This window comes from Larus michahellis, chromosome 3, assembly GCF_964199755.1.
Source record: "Larus michahellis chromosome 3, bLarMic1.1, whole genome shotgun sequence".
Lineage (NCBI taxonomy): Eukaryota > Metazoa > Chordata > Aves > Charadriiformes > Laridae > Larus > Larus michahellis.
Genome location: NC_133898.1, coordinates 76,972,993 through 76,996,378, shown reverse-complemented (window position 1 = coordinate 76,996,378; position 23,386 = coordinate 76,972,993). Strand labels below are relative to the sequence as shown.

Here is a 23,386-nt window from a genome sequence, read left to right as displayed (position 1 = left end):
TTCAGCGGTTTTCATATGTATTTAGAATGATGTTCTTAATCCATATATATATGTGCATCTTAATAATTTGAATCCATGTTTTTTTGAAAAGCATTCTTCATCCTTTTCTAAAAACACAGCTTCCTTCCTCCCAACAGGAGGCATTTCTGCAGCCTGTGAAAGGTCACTTTGCTTCTTGTTTCTCTTCCGCAGGCTTGTTGTATGTCGGCTTTAGTGCCTGTATGTTTGGCCTCTACAGCTTTATGCCAGTGGTCATAAAGAAAACCAGTGCTACTGCCGTCAACCTCTCCCTACTCACGGCTGACCTGTACAGCCTCTTCTGTGGATTATTCCTCTTCCACTACAAGGTAAGTGTAAATGAGAGATGTATTTGGGTAATAGCTGTAAGCCTGAAGAAATACCAGTGCAGAACAACGAAACAAAAGAAGTCTCCAAGCTTTGCTAGGTCAACACAGTAAAGTTGCAGATTTTTTTTTTTACTTCAAGCTTCCCACACCAAAACCAGTTCTATTTTATGATTTTCAGTGGTTAAAGAGAGCTCCTTTGGTCTTTTTGTTACAATTTTTAAGATTTGAGTACCTGTTCATCAGCAACTGTATCACTAATTTCATTTCACTTATCAAAGGTAACTTTCAACTGCTGTGACCAGACCCAGGGTGGCAGCATGAAGGGAAGGACACTTCTAAAAATCCCATAGAATTTTTTTGTCTGGTAACAAGGTTGTTTCATTTGTGCTGATTCTGAATTTATTACTCGTAATTGCCCATGAATTACACCTTTCTTGCCAGCCAAACCAATGGCTCACCTGTTAGTGTAAATGCCAAAATGTGCAGCAGATTTGTGTTGAAATTAAACTTTTATCTCTCAGCTCCTCTAATATTTACAACGCTGCGTTGTCCAGACACACGTTTGGTCTCCAATTGCAAGGAATGGCACTTCATTATTCACAAGTATCCCCCCCAGTGTCCATCATGCGACAGTGGCATCAGGGTCCACTTGGCGATTGCTTTGTACCATCATTTATTCATAAGAGGGAGGTTACTTGATAACTGAAATCGTAGCCCAGAGAAGTGTTAGGCAAATGCAAGCCTTGAAATACTGAGTAGCTAACCAACCCAAAACAGATTTTGCAATACAAATGGTACCTGAATGAATCTGGATGAAACAGTGGAAGTTCAAAGCTTCAGAGTCCAACATAAAATCGGTTTTTGCTATTGCCTTTTATGTTGTTTTTATGGCTTTAAGAATGTTGCAGACAGAAGAAAAGTAAGTATAAAACAAAAATTTTACTGAGAACACAGTCTGTCTCATGGTGATTTGGTTCTTTCTGTCCCACACTTCAAATCCAAAGGGTTTGACAGTAGGTATTAGCTGAAAATTGTTATCCCCTGTTAATGGTATCATTTGCTACTGATAGAAAAATGTATTTTTATGTTAGTCCACAATTCCTAAGAAAAATGCCTATGCTACACAATAAAAGATAGACACATTTAATTCTGAAAAGAATGGTGGTGGTGGTGTTTTAGCAAAATCAAACTCTGTTAGAGGGAGAGACTCAAAAGGCATCAGGGGTAGGACAGCTTTGTGTTCAGCATTGCTCAAACCTGCCAAAAAGGGCAATTTTGCAAATGTGTACCTTAAACTCCAGGCACTTGAAAGGCAGAAGATGCATAAAAGGTTTCAGTTTTTCCTTGTGTCCCATTGTTGGGTACGTTGGCAGAGCTGGGAAGGCAGAATTTTCAACCTCATTGAACCCCTGTCTTTCTACTGTTATGTGCATGTCAGCTCTTGACCATAATGGCCCCTTCCCCTCCCTTTAAGACCCATACTGAAAAAGCACTCAGGAGGAGAAGGCTTAGAACTGGAAGGTTTTCTGGTTGAAAGCAAGGTCATATCATCTGTCCTGATAAACCAGTTGAGTTCCATCTCTGAAGTAGCTGGTGGTCCCCTCTGCACCTTACTCATCTGATTAGAAAACTCTTTGAAAATCTGATTCTCCTGCGGTTAACCATATCATGCAATCTTCTTCACAAACTCTTATGAAACTTCTACTTCAACCTAAAGGTTTTCTGCTTCCACTGCTCTCCTTGGGATACTGTTTCAGAACATCACTGCTCCAACATTTAGAAGCCTTTTACTTCCAGCATAAATTTACACGTGGTTGGTTTTGATCCACTTGCTCTGCAAAGAGTATCCCTTAGCGTGAAGAGTGCCCCTGTCTCATTGGCATTTTACTCCATTGGTATGTCAATAGAGAGCAATCTTATCCTCTCTCAGCCCCTAGTTTACTAGTCAGAGCAAGCCACACTCCTGCCTGTTCCCCCGAGCACCTCTCTGTCCTTCTCTGCACTTCATTTGGTTGTATTTCATCCTTCCCGAGATAGTCCTTTCAACTTGAGAGGCAGGAAAGATCCCTCCAGCAACTCATGCAATGCCCTTGTCTCTCCGTGTCTTCAGGAAAAAGTTACCCCCTAAATAATAAGACTGTATTTACTTTTTTCGTCACTGCTTTTCCTTTGTGGTTTGCACTCATCCTGCAATCCATGTGACTCGTGCATGTCTCTTCTTTGTTCTTCCCAGCTGAAGTGCTGATAAGAAGACCTTTGTCAGGACTTTTTGAAAAGACCTTCACCTGAAATGTAGTATCAACTTCCCGAGCTGTCAGTGTCTCCTTTCATGCCCTTCAAACTTACATTGCAGAGGAAATTTGAAAAGAGAAGCTATATTCAGAGAACAACTAGATTTAAAAGCCCACTTAATTATCTGGTTACTTCTTTATTTACCATGTTTTTATCCTTAGTCAGATCACCTCCTCCTCTTCTTGCTGGTTTACTATCAGGTGTCATTTTATATGAGGAAGTAGAACTATGAAATGTGCAACTTGCACTCAATAATGAAGTCCAATATGTTAACATTAAATGATCTAAATTAATTCCCCCCTAATCCTGTGTACTCTTGCTTGTTTTCTAGCTTCTGAAAAGCTGTTTCGTTCCCAGCCCAACTGTACATCTCCTTCAGACACATATCTCCTTTTGCTTATAGCTGCACTGGCCAATGGGTGAAGCCCCACTTCACTGGGAAGCAAATGGTTTTATGCTGAATTAGGATCAACTGAGCAATTTAGTGCCCCTTGCAGAATATAATTTTATGAGGCTTTCAAGAAACAGTTATGATTTTTTCCCTGTGCTGCTACTTTTATTGCCAGACAGGTTTATTGCACCTACAGCAGTAAATCTATGAAAATCCATGGAAAATGCAGGAAATGAGTTTAAGTGGGCTTTAAAGCCTCTGAAACCAAACTGAGGGGAAGATTGCATTTGAACTGTTTTGATTTGTTAGCATTTCATTTTTTTTATAATGCAGACTTGCAACATCATGACATGTGGGACAGTGAGTTTATAAACAGCTGCATTTATATTTTTACCCCATATGCAGATATCTTTGTTGAACATTAAACGGTTCCTAGACCCGTGGAAGCTAGAAATACAGCATGTTAACTTGGCACAACTCTGGTGATATACTCATAATTCAAGATGTTAATTGTTCAAGGTGTTCTTGTATTAAAATGTAATGATTTATGACTTTCCATTTGAGATAGAGAGTAGGTTGTAGGGCATCATTCTTAAAATTATCTGCATCCCCCAAATAAGAGCTATCTTTTTAGTTCTTCTGTAATCAGTAAGTGATTCAAAGTATTCCAGTGAATGGGGAAAGGTGTCTGGCCTCTCTGATGGCTGAGTATTGGCCACTGCTGTAGCATTTAAGTATACACCACCATACCTTCAATCCTTTTTTTAAATTCTCACCATATTTATCTATTTTATATGATTTTGATGTTCAAAACTTTCCTAGCTATCTGTTCTCCTTTCACGTTCTTCTTAAGCAAAATTAAATCATAGAATCATTTAGGTTGGAAAGAACCCTTGGGATCATCGAGTCCAACCATCAACTCCACTCTACAAAGTTCTCCCTTGCACCATATCCCTTAACACCACATCTAAATGAGTCTTAAACACATTCAGGGATGGTGACTCCACCACCTCCCTGGGCAGCCTGTTCCAGTGTCTGACCACTCTTTCTGTGAAGAATTTTTTCCTAATGTCCAGACTAAACCTACCCCGTTGCAGCCTAAAGCCATTCCCTCTTGTTCTATCGCTAATTACCTGTGAGAAGAGACCAGCACCAACCTCTCTACAATGGCCTTTCAAGTACTTGTAGAGAGTGATGAGGTCTCCCCTCAGCCTCCTCTTCCTCAAACTAAACAGTCCCAGCTCCTTCAGTCACTCCTCATAAGATTTATTCTGCAGGCCCTTCACCAGCTTCATTGCCCTCCTCTGCACTCGCTCCAGCACCTCGATATCTCTCTCATATTGAGGTGCCCAGAACTGGACACAATACTCAAGGTGTCCAGTTCTGGGACTGGACTTATCTCCTGCTTTGGAAAACAGAGGCCATCGGAGTCCTAAAACTTAACAAGTTGGTAACAGGTTTACACGATCGCTCAGTAACAGGTCTATATGATGGTAAACAGCTTGGGAACCAAACAGGAGGCTGGGATACAAATGTGAGATGTGCTGTGCAGAAGGATGTCTAGGCGTAGGGTGGAGGAAATTTAATGTTCTGAGTAACAGGACTGTCCTTGCCCTGTCAGAGACTGCGATAGCCATTCTTTGTCATGGATACACTGACACCAGTGGTGCTGGTAAATTCAGGGACAGCTCTTCAGGTGTACGGGGTTGGAACTTTTGTATAACTTCAGTTATTTTTTAGTTAAGACGTGTTCTTTTTTACATTTTAGTCTCAGCCTTAACTTTATTCTTATGTGAAGTTTTAAAGTTCATACTTTTTGTTTGCAAGCTGTATGTTGTGCTTTTGTCATTCTAAGCAAATTGGGTTCTCACTAAATAATCTAAGCAGTTTATTTTATGTTTTCCACCAGCTAGAGCATGCATACTGATTGTGTTCTGCACCAGCAGGTCAAGTCACAGTATATTATATCATTACCTAGCAAGCCAAGCACAATCAATTATATTCTGCCTTGGCAAATTCATTTGTTATTTTATCAAAAATGCAGCTATAAAAATTCAGAATTTCTGAATATAGTAGCAATTTCCAAATGAAGAAAATGCATGTATTTCATAATAAATCAAGAAGGTCATATATCTTGATTTAGAATTGTGGAGAGTATCTGTGACAAAGGACTTGGCCTCACAGATAAACATGCTACTCAAAACCTTTCAGGACTAGAAATCTGAAATGATGCTAGCTGAAACCATGCTTGCTGAAGCTTACTGATGCTTCTGAAAATGTCTTTTCAATGCTGATTCCCTCCAATGGAAGCAAGTAGGTGACAGCCTTCCCATTACATCAAGAGACAAGCCATAAAAGAGAGTGGTTTTTAACATAGTGGAGAAAAGAGGGTACAAGTTGCGGGTAATAGTTTCCAATTTCATCTTTGCCAGCGTGGATCCTAAGCAATGCCCATGAATTGGGGATTTACATAGACTTCACTGAGATAAAAATTTGGCCCTTACTGGAAACAAAGGAGCAGAATTAGTAGGAGCCTCCATTAAAAGCATGTATTTTACCATCCTGATCCAAATCAATGAGGCCAGTATGAACTTTTCTGGTGGCTTCAGTGAACTTCAGTTCATTTTCCTAAAATAGGTAAGTGTGCCACTCAAGGAATAATCTTTAAAAAACTTCACAGTTTCATGAGTGTGGAGACAAAGGCCGTGCCTTATTGTGACGCAATATGCTTCAAACAGTCCTTCTGTTGCTAGTGAAGGATGGATATGATGTCTGTGGTTTGGAGCAGGAGGCAGAATTGGTTTGTTTTGGGGGAAGATTGTTTGTTTGTTAGTTTGACTTTTCCTTGGCAGCCATCCGTAAACACCTGAGAGACTTTTCTTAATCATCTGACCAAGCTGAGAAAATACTTCAAATGATGTTTTCACTTTTTTTTTTTAAACTTACTGACTTCAGCTTATAATTGCAAATAAGATCCTTTTCTTTACTTGAACTTGTTAGGGGACTGACACCCATGTATTTTAAACTTTGGCAGTGGTGAAGTCAGTGGTGCATCATTATTTCTAGTAGAGCAGGCAGTGCAGGCTGAAAAACTGTTTTTCACATTATTACTTCTTCAGTCATGTACTTTAGGGTATTTTCCTGATGAAAGTGGATATGCAAGCTGCTTGACCCATAAACTCTCTGTTTGAATGGAATTTAATCTCACAGGGCCTTTATCCTGGTGAAGGCTTCTAAGCTTTTGATAATAATGAGGATACATCATATTACTAGTTAATTCTTTATGCCGTTGGTAAAGTGCAGAAACCTATGTGCACGCTTCCCTTTCCGTTCCAGAGTACTAAATTTCTTAGAGTGGGACACCCTCGCAATAACTCTGTTCCCATGAAGCTGTCCTGTTTGCATGCCTTTAATCAAAGTGGCATTTTAAAAGCTTCTTTTTCACGTCTTTAAATTTATTTATTTATTTTAATTTCCTCCTCCAGATTAGAATCAGTTAGAAAATAGTTAGGTGTCTATAGTTAATGAGCTACCTTGAGGTGGAAAAGAGTTAGGTGTGGGTTTGGTCACACTTGAACGGATATTCCTGTGACAGAAAGGGCCACATCCACCCACCCTTTGTCTGAGGGTGCAGGATGCCGTATAATAAAAAAGCTATGAAGTAAAATGACAAAAAAGAGTAGAAGCTGGAAAATGAAATGACTCCTACCAAGATGTTGCACAGTCTGACAGCAGATTTTTAACAACACAGCACAGGTATGGCAGCTTTTTGAAAATACTGCATTGTTAAAAGGATAGCTCTTCCTTTCACAGTGTTATCTCGCAATAGATTCATTAGTTGCAAGGCGTGAATAGTGAAACATGGATACTCGCTGGTTTAGAGCCATCAAAAAAGAGTGTGAAAGAAGTGGCATTCGTATTGCAGAAGGTATGATGAAAGCTTCAATTTCAATATTTTTTCAGACGCTAGCTCATCATAAATGTCAAGTTTTGGAGGTTGTTTTCAGGGCTTTCAGCTTGGGATATTTTTTTTTTGGGGGGGGGTGTCTCATGTTAAAAGACTGCTCACAACAGAACTGGTTAGGAGTTTTCTAGCAGAATACATTTTTGTTGGAAATGCCTAGTTGTCAAACCAGAAATGCTAAGTGAAAACATCCTGTTTTCAGTATGGTCCCAAGGAAACACAGGCTGGCATTTCTCAGACCCTGACTGTTGTTTTGCCCGCTTATCTAAGAGGGTGCAGCAGTGCACATTTTTGAGTGTTTTCAGCCAGGTATTCTAGGACTGGAAGATGTCAGGCACGAGAAAATATGAGTTACGCAGCTCATGGATTCTGGAAGCCACAGAACAAATCTCAGTTCTGCATTAGGCAGCCCAGAACCCCAAGAAGGAGCTTTTAAAGCTTCCAAGCATCTGCCATGGAGATAATCCTGGCATCTGCAGTCAGCGGTTGCCGGAGTTTCCAGCAAGCATACTTTGTTTTAGAAACAACAGCTTTAGGTGTTTCATAAGAGAAGCAAATGCAGGATTTGTGTTCTTGGAAAAGTTTCCGTTTCTACTTCTCATTTCAGTTTAGGAATTTTTTTCTTTTCTTTAATTAGAAAACAACGGTTTTGTTTCCTAGCCAGGAAATAGTTCATAATTACAGCAAGAGAACAGCCAGGAGACGTGCACCTACCTGTGCATGGGTTTATATTCTCTTAACTATGTAATTTAGATTTCTTAATATTCTTAGTGAAAAGCTTAACAGGGTTTACTGACAATAGCGCTGTTCGGTGCCTTGCTACTCCACATCTGCTTGTTAACTCATAGTATGGTTTTGGGGTTTTTGTATCAATGATTAGATGGTCACAATATTTCTTTTCTTTCCCCATTTCTCCACCCTTTTTATTGTGTACAACTTTTGAATCAAATCTTCATATGTCTTAGTATCACATCTTCCTGCATAGCTTAAGTGGTAAAATGTTAAAAGATTTGTTTGCAATTTCAAAAGAGCTTTTCAATTTGACACATTTATACTGCATTTACACATTTAAATACCTGCATAAGGTAGGTATGGAAGTAAATTTTTGTTTGTATAAAAGGTGTTTGAGGCCAGTTGAAACTCATGTACTCACTAAATAGAACCAATTTCAGACTGAAGTAAGCAGTAGTTTATACTGACAATCCAACCAGTCGGGGAAAAAAGGCACCACTCTGTGATTGAGTTCTGCCTTTGGTCGTATTGGATAGCAAAGTGCCTAATGGATATTGACTACTCAAAAGAATACATGAAATGGAAAAAGAATGTAAATGTTAAGTGTAGTAAACAAATGTGTGAAATCAGCCTGTTCACAGACAGTCCCCAGAGAAAGAAACGAGACAGTACATCTGCCTGTGTAATCTACTTAAATTGATGGTCAGACTTGCTTGCAATGAGCCACTTAAGTGCTCAGACCTATAAGGCACTGGGAAAGTGGTTTACTTACCTTATAGTGAGAAGTTGTTATTTTTCAAACAAAACAATGAACACAGGTTTTAAGTCCTAGCGTAGAACCTATTAATTCCCTCTATTTTTTTTATACAAAGTGAAGAGGAATTGCAGGATTGTAAGTTTCCAACATTGACATTTCCCTATACAGATGATGTTATGCTGAGGGTTGGTATTGCTTTCAGTCATTATAAAATACTCTTTCTTAAGTGTCTTGAGCGAAGTATTAACTTTGGAGAATGACTTGAACATGGATAAATAAACAAGAATAGACTTTGACTACTTGAAGAAGGTAATTCACATCACTGTCGTGGGACCTGAATTTTCAAGACCTTGAAGAATGCCGAGTCCATCATCCCCAAGTCTTCATTGCTTTCTTAGCAGGGGTAAATAAGGGGGAGCAGTGTTTAGGAGGTAGTGAGAAATGGTTAGGGAATTAGGGGGAGGTGTGATTCAAGATGCTGTTTCGTTTTGTATGTAATTTGAAGTCACTGCTGTCACAGTCAGAAGAGGCGATCCCACCTGTCTTTTCTGACCCCACCTCTGCTCCCGGGCTCAATAACGATCCAGAAACATGAGCGCTATAGTGCCAAAGGGAGGCAACAACATTGTACTGGTGGAACATTCAACAGTACCCTTATGTTTAGCCGAAGGCCTCCATCCATCAATCATTTTCTTTTGGAGTTAATAACTGCATATTATTAACTTAAAGAAATGCAAAAAGCCAAGTATTGTAGCAATGGGCTTTGCGCGCTTTGAGCCAAACAACAGTCATTTCAAATTACCTTGTTTGAATTAGTTTTGTGTTTCGATATAGAGAAAAAGTTGTTCAGAGATTTCTTAATTGTACCACAGAATACATTATGAAGTTTAATTTTTACACTCTGAAGGAAATAAATGGTGGTTTGGAAAAAGTAGTGAAGAGTCATGCGAAGGTAAAGGTGAAGTGTTTATAATTCCTACCCAACATGAAAATGCAGTCATGTTAGCAGAAATCTTCCTTTTACTGGAAATAATTAACTCTCGAAGAGAAGTCTTCAACAAAACCATGTGGGTTTTAAAGGTGCTGGTGAGCATGGGCCAAAAAGGGAAATTTGGGGTAGTGGAGCAATGCAAATGCATAACAACAGAGAACAAGCATATGGTGTGAATTAACTGCAGAAAGCAAAAATTGTAATAAATACTGCCATTTACTTTATTACAAGACAAAATGCAGACAGAAAAACATAACAAAGACATCCTGTTAAAACATCTGGATCTTACCAACAACAGGTTGCCCAAAGAGGTGGTGGAAGCCCCATCCCTGCAAGTTTTTAAGGCCAGGCTGGACGGGGCTCTGAGCAACCTGATCTAGTGGGAGGTGTCCCTGCCCATGGCAGTGGGGTTGGAACTAGATGATCTTTAAGGTTCCTTCCAACCCTGACCATTCTATGATTCTAACATCCCTTTCCTAAAGATAGTTCAATGAATATGAAAACAAAGACCAAGAGGCATAGGTTCATAATTATTTGTGGGGAAAAAAATCAAATGAGAACATCAGCATTTCCCAAATCAAGCATAGTTTTGAAGACAAGGGAGTACAATGAATGTGTCAAGTTACATACCTCAGCGATAATTTTCAACCCAGAGAAGACAGCCAAAAACAAAGTAATGAATAAGCAAAGCAGCAGCTGCATTCAAAAGCTTAAATAAGGTGCAGTTACTGAAAGTCTACAAATATTTTCAAATTATGATTCTTCAAATTTAATGCTATTTCCACCTTTGCACATGGAAAGAAAGTCTAGAAGTTCCCCACAGATATAGACAGACTCATCTTTGAAAGCAAATGGTGATGGATGCATTGTAAATTTGAAGAATTCTTATGGAATTGAGTAAGTCCTTGTTTCCAGAAGTGACCAGAAAAGAAGGCAGAACATCTAGTAAGTGTGTTTTAAGAGTAATGCCTGTCCATCCACATGCCCATGAGCCACTGGGAAGAAACATATGTAAAAATGGAAATTAATTCATTTATCTCTTTTGATTAACTAACTGGATTGTGCTTACTCCAGTTGTGCCTCCTATCAGCCAAATCAATGAATGCTACAGACACACAGGATTAAAGCATCCAAATTACCTTCTATTTCCTACAAAAATGAAGGAATGGGTCAACAGGCAGACATAACATAGAATCATAGAATGGTTTGGGTTGGAAGGGACCTTAAAGATCATCTAGTTCCAACCCCAACATCAGTCATAAGACATCACTTCTACATGTTTTCAATCTAAACAGTAGGGTATTTTATTACCTTCTAGAAGTCTTCAAAAAGCATCTTTTTGTCTAAACTCCCCTTTCCCACTAAACTGGAACCTTTCAAACCCATGAAATGGGCTAGATGCTTGTCATCAGCACTGCTGCTAAGCAACTTATCTTAGTTAACTGGAATAAACTTCTGGAGTTGTTCCCACCATCTGCATGCATTAAGTTTAACAAGCAAAAGTATCTGTTCTGTCGGGTGCTTAAAAGGCTCATAATCGGTCTAAAGGAGATTTGAAATAGCTTTGACTTAAAATAATCTGTATTTTGTATATTAAGTACAAGAGGAGAGTTTGTAGGGGAGAGCTCCAGATGCAAGTAGACAAACCATCGCTTTAAAAAATTTGATAGAAATAATTAGAGAGTAAACAATGAATAAAGAATAATCACAAAAGAAAACTGATACCATGCAGGTGAAAAAGAAAAGAAGTAAAATCTAATTGCTGTAAAAGATAAACCAGGATTGGCAATGAAGAAGAAAGTGAAACAAACAGCAAAAATTTCATCTTGCATATGAAGAGAAGAAATATTTTCACTGAAAAGACAGGAGACACCAAAATTAAACAACCTTTGGTTTGGCACCAAAATGAACTTGGGACCTTCTGTCACATTCAGTAAGGATGGGAGTTAAACATGAAGGCAATGCACCATAATTAATACAAATGGAAATTACTACATCAGAAGTAGAAACAGAACACAATAATCTGAATACTTTAAACTTTGGGAATATAGACAGTTGGAAGAATTGTATATGAAGTAGGCAATAGACTAAAATCAGAAGTGGACACCAGGGAGGAATAATTAGGGAGATGGAGATAAATGGAAAATGCAGTGTGGTTCACAAAAGGTAAATCATCCAATCTAAATCTGATGTCTGTCTGATAGTTTTACAGATTTTTGTAGACAAAAGTCAAATGGTAGATCTAATCTGTAAGGCTTTTGTACGGTGCAGTGCAGAAAATTATCAATTAAGCTAAGGAACAGGATTAGCACTGTAAAGATTGAAAGCTAGGTAAGAAACTGGCTAATGAGGGTAAAGGACAAGGCAACGTGCTGACAGAGAAACAGCTTACTAGAAGGAGCTCACGGATTGAGGTTCCAAAGAGTTGGTCTGAAGACTGGTCTTTTGTAGTGACTGTAGTAATAGCTTTGGCAGCCTCAGTAGGAAGAAGGATTAAAATATCAGGTGACAAGAACTGAATGACATTGAGAAATGCTATGAAGCACAAAGTGCAAGGTAACGTCTGTGGCAACAGATGGGAGCAATTTGAGCACGCTGGTGACAAAACTGCTTCCAAGTGGGTCAGTCTAGGTATTTCTAGTATTTTATATATATTTATATATATGCATATATATATATAGTATATGTAGAAGTGCTAATGCCATAGGACAGGACAACTTATCATCTCAGGACGGCACTTTTCTAGCTGTAGCTGTGGAGATTTTTGGTCAGCCTAAGAGGGACACCAAAGCTTTTTCTCTTATCTGCTCCAAAGCCTTGACCAAATAAACATGCGATTGCTAGTAATGTACTGAATGTGCATATCTTAGAAAATTTTTGCTGTATGTAGCATAGATTTGATTTCTGATGGACTGGGAGGGACTATGATACCTCAACATATACAAATTAATCTATAAATTCACAGGGAGAAGAGGAGAATGATTTGAGCTAAAGAACGGTACTGACATAAGAACATACAGGTGGGAACTGAGAAAGCATAAATTTGGAATAGAAATTAGGGGGATTTTTGGCGATTGTGTCAGGGAGGTTCCAGAACAGACTTCAAATAGATTAGGGGGAGTGGACAAAAACCCTAATAATGCTTGCAGAAGGACAGGGTGTATTTGCCAGCTGGAATTTGTTATCTGGCTGTACACAGTAATGGGGGATTGGATTGGATGGCTTAGGATGTGCTCTCCGTTCTGATTCCCTCGTGTGCCTATCTTGTGAATTGACTCAGTTGAGAGCTCTTGGCGCTCCTGGAGTTTGGCTTCACGTTGCCTGCAGCAAATGCACTGGACCATGGAGAACCCTGACGCAAAACAGCCGTATCACGCTCCCTCCAGACAGCTTACATAGTCCTTCATGGTGAGCATAACGGCAGCTGCATATTCCTTGTTTCTCCGGCTAGGATTGCTCCCCATTTGTGTGGCTGAGAGAAAAGAACACCATTCTGGGAGAGCATTACTGCAGGAATATATAGTTAGATTCAGCATAAAAATACAAACAAAGGATCCAATGTGAATCAATTATTGTAACCTTGGTTTTGAGCACATTGAACACAATTAGCCTCATATACAGTAATATAGAATCGAGTACAGCAGACAGCTGCTACTAAATCAAATACTTACACACAAAACCAGAAAGACACATGGCAACTGACAGCTGATAGAGCAAACCAGCAAAGAATATGGAAAGGTAAAAGTGGGGAGGGGGAATTGTTTTTATTTTTATAAGCATTTCTGTTGTGCTTCATCCTTTTAGTGTTAAGAACATTTAAAAGGATAACCGCTTTACCACTTTCTTGCCAAGTGATTGATATAAAATAACCAGAAACGAAGCCCACTTATCCCACAGTAAGGATGCTCACAGGAAATTAGAGCAGTGTAATATGTGTGTTTTAACTTCACATAAAAATCCCTTTCCTATGTAGATAAGATTAAAACAGATTGCAGGACTCATTCTACCTTGCACTTTTTAATTAGAGAAACTGCTGGTACCGCAGGGGTACTGAACACAGGCTCATTTTTTGTCCACATCTGATGGCGCAGGCAACAAAGGGAAACAGAGGAGAAAGCAGCATTCCCATCTCTCTTAGCACCCAGGGAAGGAAAATAAGCCGTTTCACACAAACATTTTTGCCCGAACAGGCTATTTAGAAAGGACAGCCATTACAAAATTTTTCTGATTATACCATTTGAGAAGCATGAAATCATGCAGATTTGTGCAAAACCAGTATTTGCCTTACAGGTGCCTACATCAACCTCGGAGATTTTTCCCCAGGTGCTGTCAGTTTTCTCCATAAATTTGTTTTATTCCACCAATGAGTTCCAGGAAAACTATGAAGTTTCCCAAATTTTAACAGAATTTGTGGTGACAGTTTTCTGTTAACTCCCTCCTCCATTTTCTCCGATATAGATAACCTCAGCATCTAAGAGCTTAGGACTTTGCCACTCACAATGGTCTTGCCAGTTAGACTGTGCCCACCAATAAATACTATGCAAGGGCTGAAAAAGAAGATGCTGCTATATGACAGAAGGCATGGACCATTATGTTTTACCTAGGTTAAAACATGCAAGCACTAGAACACGATCTTTGAGAATCGACTGTAAAATACAGGAAATGTGTCATATGATTACTTCACATCACAATTTCTATGCAACATTTGTGATTCAGTATAAGCAGGAGTTAATTAACCATAGTAACAGGCAGCATTTCATCTGAGTTAGAGCCCATTGAGGATGCAAGCAGGCAGCAGGAATTGAGGAGTATGACCTTTCTCTCATGCATGAAATAACAGAGGCAAAAATTCCTTTGGCTTCTTTGTTTTGACCAAATGGCAATGAGGTTGATGTCAGGTATTCACTGTCATTGAAGCAAGACAGATGCTTCTTGCTTTGGCTTCTGGCTGGCATGAGCAACAATGATGTGTTGAGACATGCCCTGCAGCTCAAGCCTCCTTCATCCAGTGAAAAATTTCTTATGTGACTGCCAATGGACAGGAAAGAAAAGAAAAAAGATGTGGAAGAACTAGCTACAAATTTCACTCTGCATTCCAGATGACTTCAGAGGGCAAGGTAGGACCTTAAGTCATCACTTAAGACTATATCTTCACAGATTGCCTTGGAAATAGCTGGAGGTCGTTAAAGTGGGAAGATAATGCAATCCTGCTGACTCCCTGCCCAGAAATTATCATCATTACTGAAGCTATCCAGTGTCCCTTGGTATACTTCTCAGCAAAAGAACCAATACTTCTGCTCAGGCATTCCATCTTCTGCAGTTGGAGAGCTGAGAAGACATGCTAAACCGTATCTCAGTGGCTTCGGTTCCTTTAGGGATCTCTAGGTTAAAGATCTGAGAGATCTGGCAGGACATATAAAGGTTCAAGCGGGTGAGTTTTATCTGTTCAAACACAGCCTGGAAAACTCACAGCAGCCTTTCTGGTGTTTGGTGCCATTTGGGTTTTACAAAATACTGTGTTTCATTGTTGGTGTCAGCCCCAGTTTCTGTTGATGACAAAAATGTATCAACACCTACCTAGAGCTTAGTTCTGCAGTCTGTTTGGAAGGATGTCTACATATTCCTAAGAAATATTCTGACCGTAACTCTCAGCTGGCATCAGCGAACAGCCAAAGGTTAGGTCTTTATCTCTCATCCCTGAAGGCAGACAGCAATACTGAGGTTGAACCAGCAGATTGTTCTCCCAGTAAAGAGCAGGGCAGACCCTGAATCCCAAAGGGAGCATCCCTTCCTCCCCAGTAGGAGGAAACAGAGACATTTCCCTCACAGGCTGGGACAAAAATAGTTTGAGTCACAGTCCCAACCTAAGGTAGATTTGGCCAGATCCTCATGGGTCTGAGCTGAAGGAGTCACCAGAGAGCACTATGAGCTGTGACTAGGATGCTGGCTTACGTTCCTATTAATAAAGTAATATGTCTGTAATATTCAGCTGTGCAATTATGGGAATTCATAGCTCCCAGAGCCCTCACCCTTCCTGGTACTGCTGCTGGCTGGAGAATGTGTGCGTCCCACAGTGCAACTTCTGCACTTGGTCACGGTGAACTTCATTTGCTATATTGGAGGCAAAAATAGAAAACAGTGTGAAAAGAAGCTCAGTCTCTTGATCAATTCATCAAACCGAGTGGAAATGTCTGTCTGCTATATAAAAGATAATGAGAGAAATTTGGTTTTAACTCCCTTAGCTCAGCCTGCTCAGGTACTCATGTGTGAAATTACCCATGGGGAAAAGACATAAGTCGGTGCAGGAGCCCTTCTTGGCCTTGGCTTTGATTGACTCTGCAGCGTATGCTACAAACTGAATTAGTTTGGAAAACAGAGAGGTTCATCAGACTACACAGACCCACTGACTGGAATAAGGTGTTGGTGGGAACTGCCTGTCTGGAGAGCATGGGGGATATCACGGAAATATGGGACTAAAAGCATTCCACCTTTGTACATTTTTGTCCCTCTTCATCAGTGCAATTCTGAGAAGATTGCATCTCTTTAAAATTTTAATTAATAAACCTGGTTTATTTACTCATTTTTGTCAAAATGTGGAGAATTTCTAGAGGAGGTAGGGGAAAAGGTTCCATTTCATGCTTTATCAGTGAACATATGAAACATGACAATTCTAAATTTTCAGTTAGTCATATAACAAAAAATTCCTTTTCAAGACTTAAAAAGCACAGTTAGTTTGCCATAGGCTGGGAGCTGAGCTTCGTATTACCTACCAAGAAAGAGATTCGGTCTACGGTTGCTGTTGAGAAATACAAATAGAGCTGGAGCGCCGCAGCTCCAATAGTCTGCTCCTGCAGAGTATTTCCAGTTCAATGGACCGAGTAAAAGAGAATTTGCATTTTCATAACCATTGTAATAATAGTCATGATCATTATCATGATAGCTGAGTGAAAAACCAAAATTAGCAAATCATTGAGTTTCTTTGTCTGTGTGGGCTTTTCTGGAGACTCACATCTGTCTGGTTTTGTCACTTTGGGTATTGTTTTGCCCTAGTGTCAGCGGTATCGTGGATGTGGACATCTGTGACAGTCAGAAATGCTTGTCCACAAGTTCCCTCTGCAGCAGTCAGTCAGTGCAGCGTTTCCTAGCTGTGATACAGCGATTCTTCTATGCCCTTTCTTCCTGCTCTCCCTTCTAAATTCACGACGTGTGTACTGAAGAATGACTCGCTCTGTGCAGATCCAGGCATGAATTTGCTGCCTTCTGAACAGTTTTTCTTTCTCTTTTTCTTCTCCTGTTGTTGTCTTATCACTATTCAAGACGATGAAATTGGATGAACTGTTTGCTCCCCCTCAAGAAGTTTCTTTTGCACCTGTCTTTTCAACTGGATTACTTTAAAGCACAAGAATCTCAAGTGGAAATAGTAGTAATGTTTTAGCTGTAATGGTTTAAGGATATACGAAAGACAAGTTTTGCACAGAGAGATAATGAGAAGTAGGGGATAAGAACCAGTGGGGAGTAAATTTTGAAAGTTTTGATAGTTCATTCTGGGTATTTAAAAATGTTAAGTTTTCCGATGCCTTTATGTTCTTCTTCTTTATTTTAGAAATCTTGTGATGCTCGACTTAGTCCCAAAATGCCTAGTTTTGATTCACTTGGAACAAAAACACCGTATATAAACTAAATTTCAAATGGGTTTTGTAAACTTCATCCACAACTGTATGTAGCACTGTTGTAAGTTATTTCATTTTTTCAAAGAAACCCGCACTGCAGCTATGTTTGGGTTCTCTTCCTTTTTAATGTAAAAGACTTTGTGCGTGGATAACAGAAAATTAGGCTGATTTCACCATATATTTTCTGTGGTCAGCTAGACCTTACTGCTGCGGTGGTTTTTCTGGCAGGGTTCTGCAGCAGCACATATCGGAGCGAGGAGCAAGACCCTGCTCCTGCAGCTGGGCCATCAGATGCCATTAGCTCTTCTGCTAAGCCTGGCTGGGCAAATGCATTCAGGTACCATATCCCTAAGGAATATCTCTTAGATAAGTACCAGAAGCATCCACTCACCCAGAATCAGTGCAGGTTTTGATAGACTGAGCAAATCTTGTTATACATGTTATCTCGTTACATTTGTCTAGGTTTTGCTTTGTATGCTTATCTTCAAATTGACAGGCACCTAAAATGTGCCTGTCATTGACAGGCACCTAAAATGCTGAAAATTAATGGTAGTTTACTGTAAGCTATTTTCACCACAGGTACTAAATAATGTCTAGCGAGGACATGTTTTTTATGTTTTCTAATTTTTTAATACTTGCAAATATCAGTGTGTGTTCCATATGGAATATTTTTGGTTGGGAAAGCATTTATAGACACCCACATGTCAGTGGCGCAGCCATGGTGAGGTCTGTAGGGCTGATTGAACTATTTGATTTGACTACTCAGTAAGTTTTGGCAGATGCCTTTCATTTCAGTGATGAAATCTGAAATGTTATTATAAGAAGGACAGGTTTTCTCTGCAAAGGAGGTCTCTGCCTTCTCCTCAGAGGATGATATCCCCGTTTCCCATCTTTATTCTGTAAAGCTGTCTTTATTCAGTAACCAAATGTTACTGTCTCTTTAAAATGGGTAATAAACTGAGGGTCATCTAAAATAATTTTCATTCATGAAAGAAATTCATAGTCTGAAAATCAGTCCCAGGACTTGAGAGTGTTAGATCATTGATTTAATCATGAAGTCATCTGGTCTCTTAATAAACTACATGATAAACAGGCTTCCTATATGTGTAGATACAAAATCTACAGTAAAATTATTTAACGATATAGAAACATAAGTTATTTTTTCATTGCTTACTCCAAGGTGTGTGACACCCATTAGGTAATCTGAGCTAAACAATTTCTGACCATGTTACTATTTGAACAGCTTACAGTTATCCTGTTTAGCATGGAGGGAAGCGGGACTGGGAGAGTTGTACAAATCTGGATATTTTTAAATATGTTTTTGTAGAAAGTGAGAGATAAGTCAGAAAAACGAAGCACAATCTCTTTCTCAAGTAGCCTTTTAGCCCAAGAGAGGAATTACATACTTCCTGAAAGCCTGCAGTTTGGTACTGCAGTTGCGTAGAGGGTAGCAATGAAAAATGATCTTCTCTCACTTCATTTCTTAGGAATAGCTCTTTCTGCTGGTTTTGAATGGGTCTCTCTTGCTGTCTATTAGTAGTGAATCTCAGCAGATGAGGTTTGCAGGTCAAGATTAAAAAAAACTCCAAAACCTACATGTAGACATAGTAGAGTGTGCCTGAAAATCCTATCTTCAATAAAATACAAAGATTTCCGCTAGAGTCTGAGGAACACAGTACAGTGAACAACAAATTTTGTGTTTGATGAGCTAAGTCTGCATGCTCCCATCACACTGCTGGATTCACTGCCGTTTTAATAGGAGGAAAATACCCATTGATTTCAAGGGGCTTTGGGTCAATCTGACAGAGTATTCACAAAACCCAGAGATTTCTCATATACCTAGAGTATATATTTCTATGTTAACCTTACTAACAACCCTTCTACTTCACTGCTGCAAAGAGCTGCTGCAGGAAACAACGAACCTTAACTTGTTTCTAAGGAAGGTGAAGATGGAATTGTTACAGTCTCTTTGCACTAGCAGTGCATAGATATCAAAGACAAATGATTCACAGGCCTTTGTTTAGATTTCCCCCAACTTCATCCAAACCCCTTCTCCCAGGCTGGAGAGCTGCCATTTAGGGACACACAGCCATGGAGGGAATATTATCGGGGGGAAAGAGCCCACTGGCAAGAAGCTGCTGAGAGAGGAATGAGAGGTATGGCCAGGAGGAGAGGGATATGGTAGAGCTGGAGCCATGACATAAAGCAGAAGTGAATCGTTTTTGGCTGGGCAGCTGCTAGACCAAGAAAAATGGTGCATTTAGCTGCTGGAAGCCCCACAGATTCCTCACAGCAGGACACAAGGCAATCACAAATTTGGCTGTCACTCCGGTTATAGTGTGAAGCAAGCGAGCTGGCTGTCCAGGGAGAGAAATTCAGGATTAAGGTGGGAAGGAGGGACAGTGGGAAACTAGGGAACTCATTGCTGGCTTGGGAAACTAGATGCATTTGGCTCCTGAGTTTTGCTTCAGTTTAGTGAAGTCCACTGCTGCCAAGTGGTACCCAAGTTCACATGCAAAGAGGAAATGGGGGGAAAGTGCTGAGAACAAAATTGAACAGAAAATGAGGAAAAAAATCAATTCGAAAATGCTTTGAAATTATTGACTTGGATTTGATTGCCACATGGGGGAGATCTAAGCCTAAACGGTCCTTTCAGAGCTGTGTCACATGGGGGAACCCTTCAGCAGATGCAGGGTGAGGCTGTCACTGTCTTTGTGGCTGGTATGACAGCTGGATGATTACACCAAATCATACTGCCTCATGACACTTGGAGACCTGGTGACACTCCTGGAAGAAAGCAATTAACAGATGATGAAAAGCAGAACTCTTCCTACCCTGTAATGCTTCTGACACACTAAACTTTCTTTCCCCGTTATGGTGCTTTCCCTCTAAAATGTGCATGCTAGCTGTGGGAAACAAAACCACACTGCACCATGTGTTATACGTCCAAAGCTTTCAAAGATACTGTGAGTTCTGTAAAAAAGCCAAATGTTTCCTTAGGTGGGAAGTGGGACCTTCTGTAGGTCTCTTAAATTACAACAAATTAACATCATTACAAAGTTATCTTAAGTACAATCTGCTTTCACCACAATGATTATTTTTTTAAGTCTAAAAAGTAGAATTGCTGAAAAGCTGCTTACAACGTAATATAGTGTGGTCTATCCATTTTGTGTCATACTAAAATGATCCAAAGGAAACAAATTCAGCACCCACCAAAGCACCATAGTCAGTTAGGAGTAAAAAACAGATTTACAAACACCTTTATGTAAAATAGTGAAGTACCTCATGAAGTGGCTAATAACAGATTGCAGCCAGTTGTTGGTGTTTAAGTATGGATCCCTGGCAGTTGCAGAATACAAGCGCTTTTTAAAGTCCCACTGAATATGTATATCCCCACTGAATGTGTATATCCCCAGTTCTATATCCCTCCCAACAAGCTGGCTATACAATTTGTCCTTCATTGCTTCTCACACACAGCACACAAGAAGAAATAACTTGAAGTCTAGGATCAGGAGGCAAGTCATATGGGCTTAAAGCCATTTTTGTGTCCCCCATGGTAGAAACCCAGTATCTAAAGCTAATATCCAATTATCTGTACTTTTAAATCTCTGCCTTTACCTTTACCTGTAAGGACTAATGTATTGACAAAAAGGTTATTTGTGTTGTGTTTTTAGTCCAGGCACACTGTGAGTCTGGATATGTCAGAAAATTCAGGCTGACCTCTGATCTAGTGGAGCTGTGTGCCAAAGTATGCGTAATCGAGCTTTCAGTTAACTACCCTCCATATGTGCTTTCAAACCTCTTGAGGTCAGCCTAGAGCATGTTTCACAGCTGAAGTTCATCCTCACAATAAATCTTCCAGCATCTGCTTTCTGTTTACAAGCAAGAGAAGCTTCAGGTGGGCTTTTTAAGTGCCTTTATTATTTTTTTTTTAATTACATATGTTTTAAGTATTTATTTAAATTATTTGAATACTTATTTAATTTTTTTTTATATTACCAATGGTGTGTTATACTTCACAGCCCTGTGGTTTAGCTGTAATTAGGCTTCAGATTTGCCCCTGTCAGACAACTGTAGATGATGGTACCCCACACTGGAGCCAGAGAACCTTGCACTCAGTGAAGTAGTTGGCTTGTCTAAAAGCACAACAAAATCAGCTTTAATCTATGACCAGAGCCCAGCTTTCCCAAGTCCCACCTGACCAATACTGAAGATGTCTGGGGCATGGGAAGGCATCAGTTAGCTGTTGGTTATGGAAGACAGGGAAGTTAATGGGAGCAAACCAACTTTCAAAGAGACATTCCCATAAAAAAATGGGCATCTGAGTAAGAGGGGGTTTGTTCTGTGCCTTTCATGCCAAAACAAGGATCTGTGCCTACCCTTGCCTGTCGGTGTTCATGAGCTCAGGATGACTGGTACTGTGTCTAATGACTCTACTGTTATTTCTGCTCAGTTTTCAGGACTTTACTTGTTGTCATTCTTCACTATCCTTGTTGGGCTGGTGCTCTACTCCTCCACGTCCACCTACGTGGCCCAGGATCCTCGGGTGTACAAGCAGTTTCGAAACCCTTCGGGACCTGTTGTAGACCTGCCAGCCACCGGCCAGCTGGAGCCTTCGGTAACATACACCAGCCTGGGGCAGGAGACAGAAGAGGAGCCTCATGTTAGAGTTGCTTAAACCCAGGGCTGTTGATCACCTACTGATGATTCAGTGGAGCTCGTATATCCATTATCTCTGTATTGTACATAGAGAAAGGTATTTACCAGGTGCAGTTACACCGGTAAGCTGCAAGGTAGCAAATAAGGAAAGCTCATAAGAATACAAATTACTTGTTGCAGGGTGTTCATTGCAAGGAGATGCCAGTCCCTCGTTTACGATATGAGCAGCGTGTTTGCAATACAAACTGCTGTATATGAATCAGTTAATGTCAAACTACCTGTGAAAGATATTCAATATATAAGTTGAAATTACAAAAAGAAATTCACGGAAGGGTGTTTTTGCACCCACTGAGTGATATTATGCCTAAGCCACACCAGTTGTGGAAAAGCCGCCTTTTTACAGCAAATACACTTGTGCAGTCACTGTTAATTTCTCTCTAAGATTCGTTTGTTTGCACAAAATAGATGGGTTACTTGTGGTAGCAACACCCTGACACGTTTTTGCTAGCACCTTGGATTTGGTGAGGGAAAGACAACGAATTCATCTGTGCTATCTGTCTAGTTGCCCTTTCTAGGTAATCTGTTCCATGAATCCAGAGAAGGGACAACTTACAATATCCGTCTCTATTCTAGGAATAGGTATAAGGCGAGCATTTTAGCCTTTCTATATTTGCAGAAGTGAAGTACTCAAGCATTGACCTCTCTATGATCCATGGCAGGTTTCCTAGCGGCTGAGGTTCTGCATCAGGTGACAGGGAGTTAGTTTCTCTGTAGTCGTGACTTAACACAGATTTCTTACTTTTAAAATTTTAATCTGTAAAAAGAAAAACGTATTTTCTAGTTTCCTATGTATTGTACCTCTCCATGGTAAGATCATGTGGATCAGGGCACTTATTTTAGATACTCAGTGCATCGAGGGCGCCTTCTGCTGTTCCAGTTTGCTTAGTCTCCTGTGGTTGATTAGTCTAACAATAGCTATTTAGAAATGTGTCAGTTTTTCACCCAAACTCACAAATTGTAAAAATCAGGAAGATTAGGTGAGGAATTCATGAGCAGAAAGACTGGACCATCTGCTGGTGTTGCTGCAGTAACGCAAAGGCATTCATACCGGCAAGGTGCAGCCAATTATTTTTCATGAACTACACAACTAGCGGAAGAATTCAGCAGTTTTGTTAAATTTCTGGGGACATATGAAAATAGTAAGGGTGTGCTCCACAACTGTACTTCTGCTCCAGGAGCCTTATGAGAATGGGGGAAATCTTAGTCACCACCATGAAAATTCCGTCTCTGCCTGTATGTTTGCTCTTCTGAGAGCCCAATAAAAGGAAATCATTATTTCAACATCCGTCATCTATTTTTAATTTAAAATTAAGGAAGGGGAGATGGTCTTACATCTAACAGATAGGACAGGGATCCAGGAGAGCTTGTTTTCATTCACAGCACTGCCACATCTCTGTGTGATCCTTGGGCATGACTTACCTTCTGTGTGGCTGAGTTTCCCAATCTGTATATATGGGAATAATGATGTTTTACCTACCTCACAGGGGTGCTATGGGACCAAGTTATTTTAAAATGCTTCAGGA

The 23,386-nt window shown here is 39.9% G+C and overlaps 1 protein-coding gene across 1 annotated transcript in view; it reads left to right on the top strand.

Annotated features, from left to right (window-relative positions):
• SLC35F1 (solute carrier family 35 member F1) overlaps nt 1-23,144 on the top strand; it is a 254,185-nt gene extending 231,041 nt beyond the window's left edge. Inside the window, exons 7-8 of the mRNA XM_074580877.1 lie at nt 193-347; nt 21,598-23,144. Of these exons, the coding sequence (XP_074436978.1) occupies nt 193-347; nt 21,598-21,822 (380 nt within the window). The 3' untranslated portion in view covers nt 21,823-23,144. The remainder of the gene's footprint in view (nt 1-192; nt 348-21,597) is intronic.
• The last annotated feature ends 242 nt before the right edge of the window (nt 23,145-23,386 follow it).